Genomic DNA, 16128 nt, shown 5'->3' with positions numbered 1-16128 from the left:
CCAGTCCTTCAAAATGGCTCCCACGGGACCAACTGGGCCTAAATTTAGAACAGAGCCAACTAGCCATTTGCTGCCTAAGAGCCACACATATACTCTGAGTTCCTGGAATACTGGCACATTTTTATCTGTTGGACAGTTAGAGCTCACCTGAATCAACCAATCAGAGCTCACCTCCTTGGCCAATCAGGGCTGAGTTGTATTAACCAATCAGAGCTCAGCTATATTGACCAATCAGGGTTCAGCTGTGTCAACCAATCAGAACTAAGTAAGTTTCAAGCCTTCTTTTGCATAAACAGACCTGATTGGGAACTTGGGCAGGCACTTTTGCTATAAAACCTGGGCCTTCTCTTTGTTCTCTGGAGTGCACCTTAATTTTTATATCTACGCAGTTTGCAAATTTTTCAGTGGAATAGTGTCTTTTCTCCACATTTTTTTTTCAGAGAACTTGTTCACACGGGGTTGTCACAAACCTTCAGTTTGTAAAAACTACATCTGTAAAGCACAATAAATGGAAGAGAAATAAAAAAAGGTATGCCAGAATTTAATTCCCGAGTGTGGATGCAGAGAAATAAACACAGATCCTCATTTCCAGGAACCTACAGGCTAACAGATGCAGCTGGCACCCAAAGGAGTCCTCAAGCCCACTTTGCAAAGAGTACGTGAAAGTACTGTGGGGGTCATGGATGGGAGGCAACGCCAGAAGCATTTTCACAGAAACATTTTAACGTGGAAATTCATTTCACAGGACTTCAGGAGACACCCTCAGACCCCATGTAATGCTCTCAGGATCCCAGCAGGGAAGACCCGGGAGCTGCACCAGGGTCCAGAACAGCTGGAAAAGTCACCAGTGAGGGTGGGAGGGGGGCGAGCAAGCAGGCCGGGGAGACGTGTGGACCCAGGAGGCAGAGGCGTGGATGGGGGCGGGGGGGCACTGACCGTAGGGGACGGGCGGACCGGGGTGGAGGGGACGGGGGCGGGGGGGACCGGCGGGGGCAGGCGGGGCGGGGGCGTGGGGGGACGGGGTGGGGGGTGGCAGGAACACACAGCTGGAAAGTGAAGATGGACACCAGGGGGGGAACCGCAGGGGAAGGAAGGGCGCGGTGGAAAAGAGGAATTAGACGCGAGGGGGGCACACCACAGGGGAAAGGCGCGGTGGGAAAAGGGAGATGCACCCAACAGCCACACTGGGGTCTGAAAGCAGGGGAGACAGGCAGTGTACACAGAATCCGCTTCCTCGGGTCTACTGGCGGGAACTTCCGCCTAGACTCAATGCGCGACTGCGCTGCTCCCGTGACGCACCGCGCTTGCGTAGGCGCCTAGGTGGGTTCGGCTGGCATGGCGGGGGCGCCGTGGCGCCATCTTCTCCCGGCGCGCGAAGGCAGGAGCCGGAGACTGGGTGAGAGGACGCGGGGCTGACGTGGGGAGGGGACGGCTGGGCGGGCCCCCGGACGCGGCCGCCCGCAGCTGGGACCCTGAGCGGCCCGAGGGAGTCGCCCTCGAAAGGCCCCAGCTTGCCTTTGCTGGCGGTTTCCCACGTGCCCATACACCTCCCGTTGGGGCTGCGTGGGCAGTGGCAGACACCCCTCCAACTCCCTCTAATTCTCAGCCCCTGGGAGACCCGAGCGTGGCACCCATCTGTACCCATCCCCAGACAGGAGATGGGGCTGCCTGGGCACGGACCCCAGACCCTGGCCCAGGGCCTCCTGGCTTGTCCCCTCCTGTGGGCAGCAGGCTGGGCACTGAGGAGCCCCCGACCCCACACGGGTGACCAGGAACAGCGTTCCTAGCAGAGTATTCCAGAACCTATGTCAGGGGGAGGGTGACGCCTGGAGATGGGATTCTCCTGCTTGTCCCTGGAAACTTTGAGAGCCATGGAGGGTTTCATCTGTGGCCAGTGGGAACGTTCCCTGGAGGCCGCTGGAAGACATCTGGAAAGAAGTGACTGTGGGTAGGGAGACCACCTACCTAGGTGGATGCTATGGTCAGGCAGCAAGGGCAGGAGCTGCTGGAGTGAAGGAGGACAATTTGAGATTCAAGAGGAAAGTGGGATCAAAACAAGGAAGCGCCCAGGGAGAGATTGGAACTGAAGGGATGACATGCGGAACTTCGTGACCTCCGCAACATATTTTCCTCCTTTATTTGACCATGTGTATTTTCATTGCTACAACAATGCAGAAAGGAAATGTGTGCAAAATTATGAGTTTCCCGGCTTGAGCCTCTTCATTTCCTGTAACCACACTCTGGGTGGGTAGAGGTCTGCAGGCTGAGTGAGAGAAGAGTGACATTTTCAAACACTTTACAGGGAGGTAGAAAAGAAATGGGGTTGTTGCGGGTTCCATGCAGAGGTGTAGGCAATATGCCCTTGGCTTGAGGAATGAGGACATGGGAATCAGTAAAGGGTAAGGAGCAGTCCCATGCCAGCCCAAACTCCCAACACGTGGCCACTCAGTCCCACTTAGGAATCACATGTATTTCAGAAATACATTCTGTCACATACATATACTGCTATGAGTTTTTGTTTTGTTTTGCCTTCTTCCTCAAAGGATTTGTGCAAAACAACGACAACAACAAAAAAAAAACTTTTTTCCTTGGAATACAGGCATATTTGGAGATATTGCAGATTTGGTTCTAGACCATTGCAATAAAGCCAATATCACAATAAAGTGTGCCATACAAACATTCTGGTTTCCCAGTGCACATAAAAGTAATGTCTACTCCATTAAGTGTGCAATAGTATTATGTCTAAAAAACAGTATGTATACCTTAATTTTAAAATACTTTATTGCTAAAAATGCCAACATTCATCTGAGACTTCAAAGAATCATAATCTTTTTGCTGGTGGAGGGCCTTAGCTCAGTGTGGATGGCTGCTGACTGATCAGGGTGGTGGTTGCTGAAGATTAGAGCGCCTGTGGCAATTTCTTAAGACAACAATGAAGTTTGCCACATCAATTGACAAAAGGTTTCTCTGTAGCATGCAATGTTGTTTGATAATGTTTGACCCATAGTGTAAATTCTTTCAAAATTGAAGTCAATCCTCCCAAACTCTGCCACTACTCTATCAACGAAGTTTATGTAGTATTCTCAATCCTTTGTTGTCATTTCAACAATATTCACAGTATCTTCACAAGAGTAGATTCCATCTCAAGAAACCACCCATTTCACTCAATCATAAGAAGCAACTCCTCATCTGTTCAAATTTTCTCATGAGATTGCAGCAATTCAGTCACATCTTCAGGCTCCATTTCTAATGCTAGTTCTCTTATTTCCATCACATCTGCTCTAACTGAAGTTACACTGAAGTCTTGAAGCCATCAAACTTATCCATGAGGGTTGGAATCAATTTCTTCCAAACTCCTCTTAATGTTTTATTTTGACCTCCTCCAATGAATCACAAATGTTCTTAATGGCGTCTTAAATGCAGAATCCCTTCCAGAAGGTTTTCAATTGACTTTGCCCAGATCCATCAGAGGAATCACCCTTTATGGTGGCTGTATTCTTACAAATGTATTTCTTAAAATATAAGACTTGAAAGTCAAAATTACTCTTTGATCCAAGGGCTGCAGAATGAATGTTGTGTTAGCAGATGCAGAAATGACATTAATTTCCTTGTATGTCTCTATCAGAGCTCTAGGGTGACCAAGTGCATTGTATTAATGAACTAATGGTTTCAAATACATTTTTTTTCTAAGCAGTAGATCTCAACAGTGGGCTTGAGATATTCAGTAAACCATGCTGTAAACAGACGTGCTGTCATCCAGGCTTTGTTTTTCCATTTCTGGAACACAGACAATAGATTTAGCATACTTCTTTTGTAATTTTTATAGATTTAGGGGGTACAAGTGCAATTGTGTTACCTGGATGTTATATTGCATAGGGGGGAAGTCTGGGATTTTAGTGTATTCATCATCTGAATAGTGTACATTGTATGCAATAGGTAGTATTTCATCCCTCACCCCCTTCCTCCTTCCCATTTGACATACTTCTTAAGGGCCCTAAGCTTTTTGGAAAAGTAAGCATTGGTGTCAACTTAAAGTCACCAGCTACATTAGCCCCTAACAAAAGAGTTAGCCTGTCTTTGAAGCTTCGAACCAGTCATGGACTTTTCTCTAACTATGAAAGTCCCAGAAGGCACCTTCTTCCAATATAAGACTGTTTGTCTACACTGAAAGTTTGTTAGTGTAACCGCCTTTATCAGTGATCTTAACTAGATCTTCTGGAAGACATTCTGCACCTTCTGCATTGGCACTTGCTGCCTTACCTTTCACTTTTATGTTAGGGAGATGGCTTATTTTCTTCAACCTCATGAACCAGACTCTTCCAGCTCCGCAACTTTTCTTCTGCAGCTTCTGCACCTTTCAGCCTTCACAGAATTGAAGAAAGTTAGGACCCTGCTCTGGATTAAGCTTTGTCTTGAGGGAATATTGTAGTTTGTTTGATATTTTACCCAGAGCAATAAAACTTTATCCGTATCAATAGGGCTATTTCACTTTCTTATGATTTCTTTTTTCACTGGGGTGGCACTTATCATATCCTTTAAAAACTTTGCTTTGTGTTTATAACTTTGCTAACTGGCACAAGAGGCCTGGCTTGTGGCCTCTATTGGCTTTTAATATGCCTTCCTTACTAAGCTTAATCATTTCTAACTTTTGATTTAAAGAGAAATATGTGCGACTTTCACTTGAATGATTAGAGGCCATTGTAGTGTTATTAATTGATCTAATTCAATATTGTTGTATCTCAGGGAACAGAGAGGCTCAAGGAGAGGGAGAGAGATAGGGAACAGCTGGTTAGTGGAGCAACCAAAGCGCACACACATGCATAGATGAAGTTCATTGTCTTCTGTGGACACTGATCATGGCACCCCAAAAATAGTCACAATAGTAACCTCAAAGATGGCTGATCACAGATCCCCATACCATATCTGATAATGCTGAGAATGTTTGAAATATTGCCAGAATTACCAAAACGTTCCACAGAGACAGGGAGTAAGCACATGCTGTTGGAAAAAAATGGCGCCAGTAGACTTACTGGAGGCAGGGTTGCCAGGAACCCTCATTTTGTAAAAGATGCAGTATCTGCATATGAAGTGAAGCACAATAAAGTGAGGTCTGCCTGTATTTCAGGATGCGTGTCATATAGTTCTTTTTTTTTTTTTTGTAATCCCTTACATAAGTTGTTTCTAAATCAACACTGAAATTTAGCCAGTTTCTCCCTTGATGTCTTATGACAGTGAGAGATAAAAGAACCTATTAATATAACAACCACAGTGACCACTTACAGGATGCTTCACTTGCATCCAGGATTATTCAAGTCACCTTCTCTCCATTTTCTCACTGAATCCCCACAACCACCCTATGAGATGGGTGTCACTGTCCCTGTTGTGTAGATGAAGAAACCAGGCTCAGAGAGGTTAAATGGCATGCCCCAAACCACCCAGCCACTGAGGGCAGAAGTAGAGGTTCTGGGTTGGGCTCATCCAATTTCCATGCTCTTCCTCCAAACAATCTGTGCAGCTGCCACCAGCAGAAATGGCTTTATCAAGAGTGAAAAGCAGGAACAAAGGCAACAAGTTTGGGTGCCGGTCTTGTGAGTGTTGGTTTTTGTTTTTCTTTTCTTTTCTTTCTTTTTTTTTTCTTTTTTTTTGGGATGGAGTTTCGCTCTTGTTGCCCAGGCTGGAGTGCAATGGTGCGATCTTGGCTCACTGCAACCTCCACCTCCTGGGTTCAAGCGATTCTCCTGCCCCAGCCTCCCGAGTAGCCGGGGTTACAGGCATGTACCCTCAAGCCTTGCTAATTTTGTATTTTTAGTAGAGACGAGGTTTCTCCATGCTGGTCAGGCTGGTCTTAAACTCCTGACCTTAGGTGATCCTCCCGCCTTGGTTTTTCACATATCTTGCAGTCCAGGCAAGGTATAAATAAACAGTGAAATGGTCATCAGGTCGCAGGCATAGGATTGGGACAAGGAGGAAGAGAAGTGGTGGCAGGATCACACAGACTCTGGGAGGTCAGCACAAGCATGTGGATCTTCCCTTGCCCTTGACCTGGTGACCTCTCAGTTTGGATTCATCTTCACAAGAGGAAGCATGGGATGTGTTACTGGGACCAAGAAGACTCTGATGCAGGGTCTCAACTTAGGAGACCCAGGCTCTAGCTGAGTGGCGTGGGCTACTCACAGACTGTGTGCACTTCAGTAGCCTAATGGGTAAAAGACAGGGTGGCCAGGGATTTCCATACTGCTCAAGTCAGCACACAGCATCATCCGCCCTCAGGACTAGCTACTTAGATGATCCTGTAAACTATAGTACTGATTTATATTCTTATCTTGGTCAAAACCTCTTTTCCAACTGGACTCTAACTGGAGTCTCCTTTTCTGACAAATGGACAATAATAGCTTCAGCCTCCCCTTGGAGCTGTTTTCTTACTTCCGGGTCACTCAAGTTCATGAGAGTTGGTTGCCTTTCCTTCCCACAGTGGGTCACCCATGTGCTAGGGTCTCTTCCTTGCTAGGCTTGAGTTCTGCTTCTGCTTCTTCCTGTCCTACCATGCTGGCTACGAGCAACACAATGATGCAGAAAACCCATAAGGGACACTTGGAACTAAGGGACACATGGAACTGTAGGATATACACATCCCCAGTCACAGTTGCAGATCAAACCATCTAAAACTTTGGATTCTTCCCAAAACCTGCAGTGTATGTTTCAGGGTGCATTGCTGCAGCTAAGAGTGTGAACTCACACCTTTCCAAATGAGAGCCATGGATTTTCTGCACAGACACATCTGGCACCTTCAGGAGATTCACAGGGGAAACAGTCTGTAAGTAGCAGTTTTACCGGCAGAACCAACAAAAACAGTTTAGAAGCTTGGACACATTGCCCTGAACGTTCAATGGCTGTCCTTACTGAGGGCAATAGTCACGCCCCAGTGCCAGCTACCATCAGGCTTGGGAACTGGACCTTTGCATCACCACCAGGTCCACCCAGATCGTTCCCCAGAACAAAAGGGGAGCAACCCAAAATGGTGGCTTTCCCTCTTTCAGGAGAGCTCAGTTAACCTTTGCCTGCCGCCTCTGACCCCGTTCAGACTCAGAAATTTTTATCTAGGCTAAGCCTTCTGCCAAGCCAGAGTTCACAGGTCTCTGGGTTTCTCATCCTCCCAACCTGGTGCTGCAGGGAAGCGACCAGCAGAGCTATGATTCAGAAAGGTGGGTGGGAGTTTCTACCCAAAGTCAGCCTTGTTCAGCCTCAGCATCTTCCTTGTCTCTTGGTCCTCTTGCTCCAGGAGAAGCCTGTGGTCTCTCCACTGTCCTGACAGTCATGATCCTGGCTCTCCATGGCTATGTTCACAATGAGCCTCACCCCACCCCAGCCCCACATCACCAGTTCCTCTTGGTGGCACCACATGACCATGCACACTCTTTTGGTCACGCACAAGAGCCTGTAGGGTCACTGTCTGTCCTCTGCCCTTTGTGGGTTTTCCACTCTTAGTGCTCCCATCCTCAGGTCAGTCCTCCCTAGGGACCCTGTGAGCTGCTCCCTCATTTTCTGGATCTTTGTACTAGAATGTGAGTGGCACAAGTTCCACATCTGTGTCACTTTTGCGCACTGATGCATCTCTGAAGCTTACACATTGCCTGAGATCTAGTAGGTGCTTCATCCACATCTGGCTGATTGAATTGAATTGAACTAGGACCTGTACTTCCACTAAGGTGCTCTGTCTGGGTTTCTGGCCCTTCCAAAATGAGCACGCCCTTCTCCCAGGTTGGAAGAGCTCTGAAGAATCAGCCGTGCACCATCCTCTGGCTCTCCCAGGGTGCATGCTGGGACACAGAGAGCCTCTTGCTTTCCACGTAGTTGGTCAGCTGGCCCTGATTCTGGATAATGTCACCCCTGGCTCAGCAAGCCTGGCTGCTCCCAGCCCTGCAGGGTGAAGGGCAGCTGCATAAGTAATGGTGGCTGCATAAGTGCCTGCTGGCATGTTTCATGTGTTATCCCATTTAATCTCAACAGTCCTAAAAGGATATTATTTTCCCCATTTCACATATTTTTTTAAAAATCTGAGTTTAAAAAGTATTAAATAAGTTGTTCCAAATCTGCTAGTTTGGTGAGGAACTTTGATTGACACCCAAGTCTGACTCTAAACCTAGGTTATTTGTCCCTTTAGTTTCTAATGGATCTGCTCAGTGTTTCAGCCAGGCAGTCTAAAGCAGTGGTTCTCAAACATTTTTTTCTCAGGACTTCTTTATACACTTAAAAGTGACAGAGAAGCCCAAAGAGCTTTTGTTTATGAAGGTTCTGCTATTGATATTTACTGCATTCGAAGTTAAAAGTGAGGAGCAACATGACAAAACCCTGTCTCTACAAATACACACACACACACACACACACACACACACACAAAAGAAGTAGTTGGATGTGGTGGCACACACCTGTGATTCCAGCTACTCAGGAGGCTGAGGTGGGAGGATCACATTGAGCCTGGGAGATTGAAGCTGCAGTGAACTATGATCATGTCACCTCACTCCAGCCTGGGTGACAGAGTGAGACCCTGTATTAGAAAAAAAAAAAAAAATTAAAAGCGACAAATTTTTAATTTATTAATTCACTTAGAAATAAAAACAATACAACCATTGCCTGTTAACGTTAATAGCTTTATGAAGAACAGTTTTATTTTCCAAAACAAAATATCTAGTGAGAAGAATGACATTGTTTTACATTTTTGCAAATCTCTTTAATGTCCTTAAGAGAAGACAGCTGGATTCTCAGGGCTCCTTTTGCATTCAGTCTGTTGCAATATGTTGTTTTCGTTGTAGGTGTGGAGAAAAACCTAGTTTCACACAGATACATAGTTGAAACAGTGAGGAGTATCTTAATACCCTTTTCAGATAATTGTGTGTATTAGTCCATTTTCACACTGCTGATAAAGACATACCTGAGACTGGGCAATTTACAAAAGAAAGAGGTTTATTGGATTTGCAGTTTCACATGGCTGGGGAGGCCTCACAATCATGGTGGAAGACAAGGAGGAGCAAGTCACATCTTATATAGGTGGCAGCAGGCAAAGAGAGGGCTTGTGCAGAGAAACTCCTATTTTTAAAACCATCAGATCTCTTGAGACCCATTCACTAGCATGAGAACAGCACAGGGAAGACCCGCCCCCACGATTTAATCATCTTTCACCGAGTCCCTCCCGCAACATGTGGGAATTATGGGAGCTACAAGGTGAGATTTGGGTGGGGACACAGCCAAACCATGTCATTGTGGATATTATTATTTGATACTGCACCAAAACTTGATGCATGGTAGTTTACACTGTTATGTTAAAATTAATTGCTCTATCTGGCACTTTGAATGAACCTTTCCCGCTCTAATGATTGTATATATGTATATACTTTTGTATAATGATTATTATACATCCATCATTTGAAAAGTGCTGGTTCACTGAGTCACACAGACCTTCCCCGTGCACAACTGAAAGCTCCACTGTAGACTTCTGAAAGGATGAGAACAAAAAGCGCAGCTGGGGTCTTTGTATTCAGTTTTGACCTTTCAAACTCCCTCCAGGGTCTCATGGATCCCAGGAGTCCCTGAGCTGCACCTTGAGACCTGCTGGGCTGTAGTGTAAATTGAATGATCACTGAATGCAAAGCCCTATGAGAGGATACGAAAGAAATAAAACATTAAGCCCAATATCTTAACATTTAAAAAGAAAAGCATGTGCAATTCGGTATGTGAGTCTGAGGAGAGGCAAATGAAGACCTGAACATATAAGTTATGAAGCAGAAAAAGCCATTCTGGGTCTCACTGTGTGTGTGAGAGTGTGCGTGTGTGTGTATGATGTCTACATCTAACTGTGCTGCATCTACATTGTGATGACTTGATGTTCCCAAGCCACAGAGGCACATTGTGCCAGCCTCTCAGGAGCCGAGGGGTGACTGGAGAGTTTGGAATGACCAGAGGCCTGTGTTGGCCAATGGGAGTGGGGCAGAGTAGAAGCAAGGCTTAGAGGAGGCCTTTAAGGAAAGGCAGGACAGAATGTAGTGGGGAAGTGCAGACCCCACACTGTTGGGACCACAGATTGTTCATCCTAGTCCTTCTGAAGGAGGTGGGGACAGCCTGAAGTATGCTCAGCAAATCAGAGCTGAAAGCAGGCTTCCCAAGGCCACTCTAGGCCTGAAATGGCACTTGACCATGTTGACCAGACAGAGCTGTGAATGAATGTACCTTCAAGTGACAATGACGTGCAAAGGTCCACTCCCCTGATTGGCTCTGTCATCTTGAACCATTTGTTTTTTCTTTTTTAGATAACATGTTTTATTGAAGTGTAATTTATATGCAGTAAAATACACAAATCCTTGATGTATATAGCTCTATAACTTTTTCATATAAGATTCTTGAATATTCACCAAGACAAAGACAACTTTCCGTTGTTCCAGAAAGTTTCCCTTGCTCCACCTTACTCAACACCACTCTGCCCCTGCACTCAGGGGAAACCACTGTTCTGACTTCTGTCACCACAGATGAATTTGATCCATTCTTCAACCTCGTTATACAGTATGTATGCATGTCACATTTGAGAGTCATCATGTTGTTGCCCTTGTCAGTGGGGCATGGTTTTTTGTTTGTTTGCTAAGTTGTACTCCACATGAATAGACCAAAATTTGTTCCTCCATTTTCCTGTAGATGGAATGTTGGGTTGTATATGGTTTGCTGCTATAATCATATGTAGATACTGTGGACAGAGGGTATGCATTTTTTTCTCTAGGATCTAACTGCCATAGCTGAATTGCATCCACCCCCACCAAAACAAAAATGAAAACATTCATAAGTTGAAGCCCTCTTCCAATTAGATCGCTTTGGGGTGGTTGGAGATAGGGCCTTTGGGAGGTAATTAGGCTCAGATGAGGTCATGAGCGTGGGCCCTCATAATAGGATTAGTGCCCTTCTAAGAAGAAACACCAAAGCCCTCACTTCCTCTCTGTTTCTTCGCCATGTGAGGACACAGTGAGAAGACAGTGAGAAGTCTGCAAGCCAGGGAAAGACACTCACCAGGAGCTGAATCAGCCAGTACCTTGACCTTAGACTTTCCAGCCTCCAGAACTGTGAGAAATAAATGTCTGCTGTGAAGTCCCCAGTGTATGGTGTTCATTACAGCAAACAGACTAAGTCTTGCCTAAGGAGACTAAGACACATGGCAGGTGCCTTGGTGTTATATATAACAAATATTTGTTAATTTGATTTTATTTGATCTGTGTCTATTTCAAAGGCAATGTCAACATCAAATGACAGTCTAGAGGGAAAAATGTACAATGAAAATATTTTTAAAAACAGTACTCCTTGTTATTGATGATGTTTTATTTTAAAAGGAAATATGCAATTTAAGTAATTTAAGGAAATGTGATGCACAACGGTCCACTGGGCAAAGGACTTAAGTGGACATTTCTCCAAAGATGATGTACAAATAGCCAACAAAAGTGTGAAAAGATACTCAACACTGCTAGCCATTAGGGCAATGCAAACCAAAACCACAATGAGATATCACTTCATACCCATTAGGAAGGCTATTATTAAGGAAAAAAAATGAGAAAACAACGTGCGTTGGTGAAGATATAGAGAAATTTGATCCCCTGTGCACTGTGCGTGGGACTGTAAAATTGTGCAGCTATGGAAAACAGTATGGTGGTTCCTGAAAAAAATTAAGAATAGAATTGCCATATGATCCAGCAATTCCACTTCTGAGTATGTATCCAAAAGAATTGAAAGCAGGATCCAGAAGAGATATTTGCACACCCGTGTTCATAGCAGTATTATTCACAGTAGTTAAGAGTTAGAAGAAACCCAAGTGTCCATGGAGGGATGAATGAATAAACAAAACGTGGTACCTACGTACAATGGAATTTTATTCAGTCTTGAAAAGAAATTTTAACACATGCTATATAGCATGGATGAACTTTGAGGACATGATGCTAAGTGAAATAAACCAGTCAAAAAAGACAAATACTGTATGATTCCGCTTATATGAAGTATCTAGAGTACTCAAATTCATCGAAAAAGTGGAATGGTGGTTTCCAGGGACTGGGGCAGGGGTAAATGGTGAGTTGTGCAATGGGTACAGAATTTTAGTTTTGCAAGATGAAAAACTTCTGGAGATCAGTAATGTGAATTTATTTAACTCTATTGAACTGGAATGTAACATTCAAGATGGCATTTTAAAACCACATTTTTTAAAAAATTGAAAACAAACCCAGAGATAAAAGCCTTACCTCTGAAATCAGGTGAGCTAACGATGGAGGTAAGATTGGTGGTCAGTTCATATGTTTAAGGGAATTGTTCGAACTAGCTGGAGAGTGGCTTCTTAGTATTCTTGCAAAGCACATCCGAGTGGCATCCAGACTCAAATGGGCCATGCTCAGGCCCAATGCTGGCATGATTCTTGAGTCATTAGGAAGGATTCCTTACTATGGAGACCCCTGTCTTCTGGTCCCTCTGGTTTGCAGGTGGGGATGAACTGGAGGAATAAAGCCACGTTGTCCACAGGACATGTGTCCCTAGAACTTCCCAGGAACAAAGACAATGGTGGAGGGAGACTCAGGGCCAAGCCTGCCAGGGTGACCCACAGGGTGGATGATGTCCCTGGGAAGGCAGGGCACCTTGGGCTTCTTGAGAGAGGAGAGGCAGGAGCAGAGTAGAATACCAAGAACCAGCCGGACCCTGGGGTGGGGACTGGGTCTCTCGCAGACCCTGCTTCCATGGAGCTCTCTTCTGTAAAAGTGACCAACTGGGCTCAGAGTTTTAACTTGCCCTTGGTAGCCTGAGGCCACTGTGACTGTCATGGGCCAGAAGTGCTATAAAAACCTGATGAATGTTTGGATTGAAAGTGTACCATGGATGGGGAGAGAGGAGCTATTCCTGTTCGGGGATCCTGATGTCTTCACACACCTGCCTGACCCCCACTCCTGAAGCTCCTTGGTCATCATATCATATAAAGGAGGACTTGCAGACCTGTGCTATGGCCAGAGGGGCTGGGCATGGCCCTTGCTTCACTTTCGCAGAATGAATTCATCATCCTGGCAGTAAGAGAAAAGAGGTGGGGCGCCTGCTGGGCTGGGCTGGGCTAGGCTGCGACTGTTCTGGAGGAAGGGAAGAAGACCAATGGCCTCAGACGGTGGACATGGACTGCGAACTAGGCTGGGCCTCTGCTTTGTCGTTTGGGTCATGCTTTCCTTTCCTCTTGGGAGACATTAAATGGGAGCCTAGAGGGCGGAAGCATCAAGTGGCGCCGTTTCCTCCCTTCAGAGCCAACCCTGCTGGGCTTCTTGGGTCAGATCATCCCTGGCCCGGGGTCAGCCCGGCGGGGAAAGCAGCCCCCCTCCGCCGAAAGCAGCCCCCCTCCGCCGGCGACCTCAGAGCTCTCGGGCACAGCTCCGCGCACCTGCCCCTCCCACGCCCGCCCCGCGCGCCTGCCGGGTCCGCACCTGCACCTGCCATTTGCCCGACTGGCCGCGCACCCAGCTGGCCCGCCCCTGCCCGACACGACCGCTGCCCGCCCCTTGCCTTCCTGACCCGGGGCTCCGGTGGCTGCTGTCGTCTGGGAGCTGCCGCCAGGGCCAGGAGTGGAGCGGCACCTGGAAGATGCGCCCGTTGGTCAGCGGTGAGTGCGCCCCCGCCTCGGGGCAGGGCTAGGGGCGGGAAGGAGGACACCGGGGGGAGGGTCGCTTCCTGGCCCTGTCTGGGACCCTCCAAACTGAGCAAAAGGGTGAGAGCTGGCGCTTGGCGCCGAGGTTAGTCTTAGACCTGGGATCAGGAACGTGGGAAGCGATTCCAGAGAGGGCGAACAGTGGTGGTTTCTAGCAGGGTTCCCCGACCTTGTTTCTCGCGCTCGCCCGGCCTATTCCTGCCGCCCCAGCCGGGGTGCATGGGGTAGGAGAGGAACCTGGAATGTAACATTGTAACATTTTACTTGGAAAGTATGTTGGAGGGGAGCCCAGGCACAGCCCCGCACCCCTCCTGGGCTCCCCACGCTTCTCCTTCCTGGAGAGGGTACATGCCTGCCCGCGCCCCTGACCTCGCACGCCAGGTAGGGGCTGGCCTCTGCCAGTTGATAAGGCTGTTTTTTTCCCCCATTTTTCAAACGACTTGACACTGTAGACGATTTGGAAAAACAGGAAAAAGGAAAGGAGAAACCCATTATTTTGACCAGTCATCGCCGTTTCTTGCAGTCTGTCTTAGCTGTGCCTCAGTCCTCTGTCACTTTCCTGTCACAGGCCATCTCGGGTCCTGGTGTCCACTGCCCTGGCCTCAGTCACACATGCCCTTTCTAATTGGTTTTGCGGGTCTCCTCCTATAATCTGAAGAATGTGGATTCCTCCTGGAGCGACGCAGCCTGGCTGTGTGAAATGGAAGGTTCAGAAGTGGGAAGTTCTCTGGGCCTCTTCGGTAGATCACTTCCTGGTCTGGGATCTCAGGTGCTCTGTGGTGAGGGTGTTGGACTAAACCATCGCCATTCCTGCCAGCACCAGCATTCTGGTGGTAATCACACTCCAGCAAGTTCTAAATGCTGTCTTTTCTGCACCATTCCCAAATGTAGGAAAGCCGCATTTTCAGATTTTTGCTTTGTGTAAAATATTCATATTTTCCTTAAAATCTATGAATGACACTGTTTTTGATAACTTGTGTGGATTGTAGGAGAGGTATGTATCTCCTTCCTTAGGGCACCAACTTTCATTATAGCTATTCTGGAAGAGTGTTTTCCATTATTTCTGTATTGTATAATTATTATTTCCTGGTGACTTATGGACAATACTGAATATGATTACATTGCTTTCCCTCACTTTTGATTTTATGAACTAAAGATCAGGAGACATTCTTGGAGTGGGCATTGTCCTGGACGCTTCTGTCCAGTGCTGGGTTTGCTCCAGGCAGACGTTTCCAGGAGGGACATTCAGACTGAATGGAAGGAGCAAGTTGAGCCGCCACCATGCCTTCACCTGCAGGGCCTGGTAGTGGGTATCTTAATGCCTTGAAATGGGCATTGGCGTATGGACAGTCAAGGCGGGTTATGCTGCACACCTGCTGTGGTGTTTCAGAGTGGCCCTTCCTAGCACTTCTGCCAAAAAGCCCTCCTGCCCAGTGCCCAGGACAGTGATGACAGTGGACACTGAGGCCAGCAAAGCCTAGGATCCCAAAGACAGTGAGTCCCAAAATATGGACCATCTACCCTCAGCAATCCTGGCCTCTCAAGTACAAAAGGTGTGGCCTTCATGGTGAGGTGATCTGAATACATGTTGGCAAGGCAGCAGTGACAGCAGCTTCCCTGTCCTCATTCAGGTTGAAGGAAATCCCATCAATAGAAGTGGATCCTAGGGCCTGAGATTGCCCTTTTTAGGTGGCCCTTGGATTGGAGGGAGGGAGAGAGCCCTAAAATCCTCCTAGCGGTAACCCGGTGTCATATCCATTTGGTTTCAGGATTACTTTCTTTCTGGCACTTTTTAGATGTTTATTGTTTACAGACAGGGTCTTGCTCTGTAGCCCAGACTGAAGTGCAATGGAGTGATTATAGCTCACTGCAGCCTTGAACTCGTAGGTTCAAGTAATCCTCCTGCCTCAGCCTCCTGAGCAGCTGAGAGTACAGACACATGCCACCATGCCCAGCTAATTTTTTTAAACTTTTTGTAGAGATGGGGTCTTGCTATGTTGCCTAGGCTGGTCTTGAACTCCTGGCCTCAAGTTGAACTCCTGGGCTCCTCGGCTTTCCAAAATGCTGAGGTAACAGGTGTGAGCCACTGCCCCCAGTTTCTGGCTCTTAAGTGAAGCAGCCAGGGCGCTCCTGAGACCCCTGTGGATCTCAGAGTGGGGATTGGCTGGGACACGTGCACATGCACCCACACACATTCACACAGAGGCAGACACACTAGAGGTGAGTCTCTTAGGAGAAAGTTCACTGGCTTTCCTCCTGTGCTAAGAACAGCCTTTGCTCTAACACTCATCCTGTCTGCTGCTCAGCAAGCACAGTGGAAGACATTTCCATGAGCCGATGATGACTTTATTACCTTATGGGGAAAGGCAGGATCCTGGTTACAAAATCACAGAAGTGTTCCTGGACTCTGTACTTCCTGCCCCGCCTCTGAAGCT

General features: G+C 47.0%; 1 protein-coding gene across 3 annotated transcripts in view; it reads left to right on the top strand.

Annotated features, from left to right (window-relative positions):
- Positions 1–1300: 1300 nt before the first annotated feature.
- FAM3B (FAM3 metabolism regulating signaling molecule B) overlaps positions 1301–16128 on the top strand; it is a 68584-nt gene continuing 53756 nt past the window's right edge. Inside the window, exon 1 of one of the 3 annotated variants that reach the window (XM_050784591.1) lies at positions 1301–1396. In XM_050784591.1, the coding sequence (XP_050640548.1) occupies positions 1336–1396 (61 nt within the window). In that variant the 5' untranslated portion in view covers positions 1301–1335. Of the gene's footprint in view, positions 1397–13555; positions 13649–16128 lie in introns of those variants that run through there. The other 2 variants (XM_050784590.1, XM_050784592.1) reach the window with 2 other exon arrangements.

This window comes from Macaca thibetana, chromosome 3, assembly GCF_024542745.1.
Source record: "Macaca thibetana thibetana isolate TM-01 chromosome 3, ASM2454274v1, whole genome shotgun sequence".
NCBI lineage: Eukaryota > Metazoa > Chordata > Mammalia > Primates > Cercopithecidae > Macaca > Macaca thibetana.
The sequence above is the reverse complement of the archived record's forward strand: the minus strand, read 5'-3'. Positions and strand labels throughout refer to the sequence as shown.